Below are 1,782 nucleotides of genomic sequence, written 5' to 3' on the forward strand. Positions count from 1 at the left end.
CAGAACAATCAAATTCCAACGGACACTGAACAGATTTGCAAACTGAACGTGGGGGATTATCACGTCTTAGTTTCCAGTTCAAAATTCTTCACGATGGATTGGAAAAAATTTTATTATAAAACAATTAAGAATAAATACTCCTGTAAGAAGTGTCAGGCAGTGAGAGACGATCAGCTGATGATTGAGGATCATGTTTGGATTATGCATTGCGGGGGAACATTCCAGTGTCCTCTTTGTCCGGGATCAACACAGTTCTTTTTTGGAAGGAACACCATCAGGACACACATACGACAAATTCATTCGGACACGAATCCCTCCGAGAACTAAACTCGCTAGGAGATCGTTTTTTGTTTATTTTTCCTCTCCAGGGAATTATCTTTCTGAACTTTTCGAGACTTTTTGTATTTTATTTTTCTCTATCAAACTCACAAAATCATCGATGACTATTGAATCGTCATGTACGCTGGATTTTTATTTCTTCATCGATTTTATATCAAGGCTAAACCGCAATTCTATGCTGTTATCCAATACGTTACAGTAGTAAATTGAATTTTTGAATTTAATCATCTTGTTATCGAAATTCAATTCTTCAATTAACCTCTTATTTTATTTCACTTCGATATTTTTCTTTTAGCTGAAATGATTATTTCGATTATTTCGACTCTTCGGAGAGTCGAATTTCCAAGAATGATCGTGGGGGCGCCACCTTATGGTACGACATTCTTTGGAAATTTTTCCCGAAAAGAAAGTTTATCAGTAAAAAATTAAATCTACAATATTTTATCAATTCGATTTTGAATAGGACATATGAATTAATACACTACATTTTCATTCCTGCCGTCAGTCCTCGTATTGGATCTCGGAAAATCTCTCAATCTGTTCATGGTATTCATCTGTTTGTCTCAGCATTTCCCGATAATTTGGAAATTCCTCGATAAAGAATATTATTTGTCATTGTACGATATCGAACTCAGACGTATCATAATCTTCAAAATAAAAAGTGAGTATCAAAAACCGATGAGAGAACGTTAGAATCACGGGATTGGAGGTTATTCTGTGTTATCTACATGTAATTGAGGACAAAAACGCGAAATTCTTCCAGATGACTGAGAATTCCATTGGAAATCACGAGCCAACCCCCAAACGCCAGAAAATCGATTCAATAAATCCCTCGACGCCAGAAATTCGCTCTCCACGTACATCAAAATGGGAGAGTTCCTGTCTGATAAGAGAACTTGAAGTTTATCGAACGAGATTATCCAACACTGAAGTTGCTATGGGTCACCTTCAAAAGATGAAAGAGGAAGTGGAGAGAGCATTTCTCGAGCGAGAGCAGATGTTGGAGATGCAGCTGAGAGTTGAGGGGGACACGATGAGAAATCTAGAGGATCGACTCGAATTGGCGAAGAGGGGCTGTGAGGAAATATGCGAATCCGAGGTCACTGTCGAGGCTGAATTTTTTTCCAGAGAAACGAGGATAAGGGAAAAAATTGAATCGCTCTTCAGTGAAGATCCCACACTGAACAGGAATGCGTTGTTCTTACAGACTGAGAAGATTGAGAATGTTGAGGGGCAGATGATGAGGATGGAGATGAAAGTCGACGGAGGATTAAAAAAAAATATGGGAACTCATGAGTCCCAAGGGCCTGGAAGAGAAGGGGTCGATCATTCTGAGATTTCTCGAGCTGATGATTTAGGGAATAATAATGCGATTCTTCTGGCACGTGCTAGGGAACTGGAGAAGCAACTGGAGTCGGCGAAGAATACTATTCTGACATTTCG

General features: G+C 38.9%; 1 protein-coding gene across 1 annotated transcript; it reads left to right on the forward strand.

Moving 5' to 3' along the window:
• Window positions 1-6: 6 nt before the first annotated feature.
• On the forward strand, window positions 7-1,782 carry LOC105263519 (uncharacterized; the record flags this gene model as incomplete). The annotated part of the gene is given in 2 exon segments (XM_011299771.1): window positions 7-1,000; window positions 1,103-1,782. A coding segment is annotated over 1 exon segment (680 nt), but the record flags the coding sequence as incomplete, so codon positions are not given.

The sequence above is a fragment of the Fopius arisanus genome, unplaced genomic scaffold (assembly GCF_000806365.1).
Source record: "Fopius arisanus strain USDA-PBARC FA_bdor unplaced genomic scaffold, ASM80636v1 scaffold00015, whole genome shotgun sequence".
In the NCBI taxonomy this organism is placed as follows: domain Eukaryota; kingdom Metazoa; phylum Arthropoda; class Insecta; order Hymenoptera; family Braconidae; genus Fopius; species Fopius arisanus.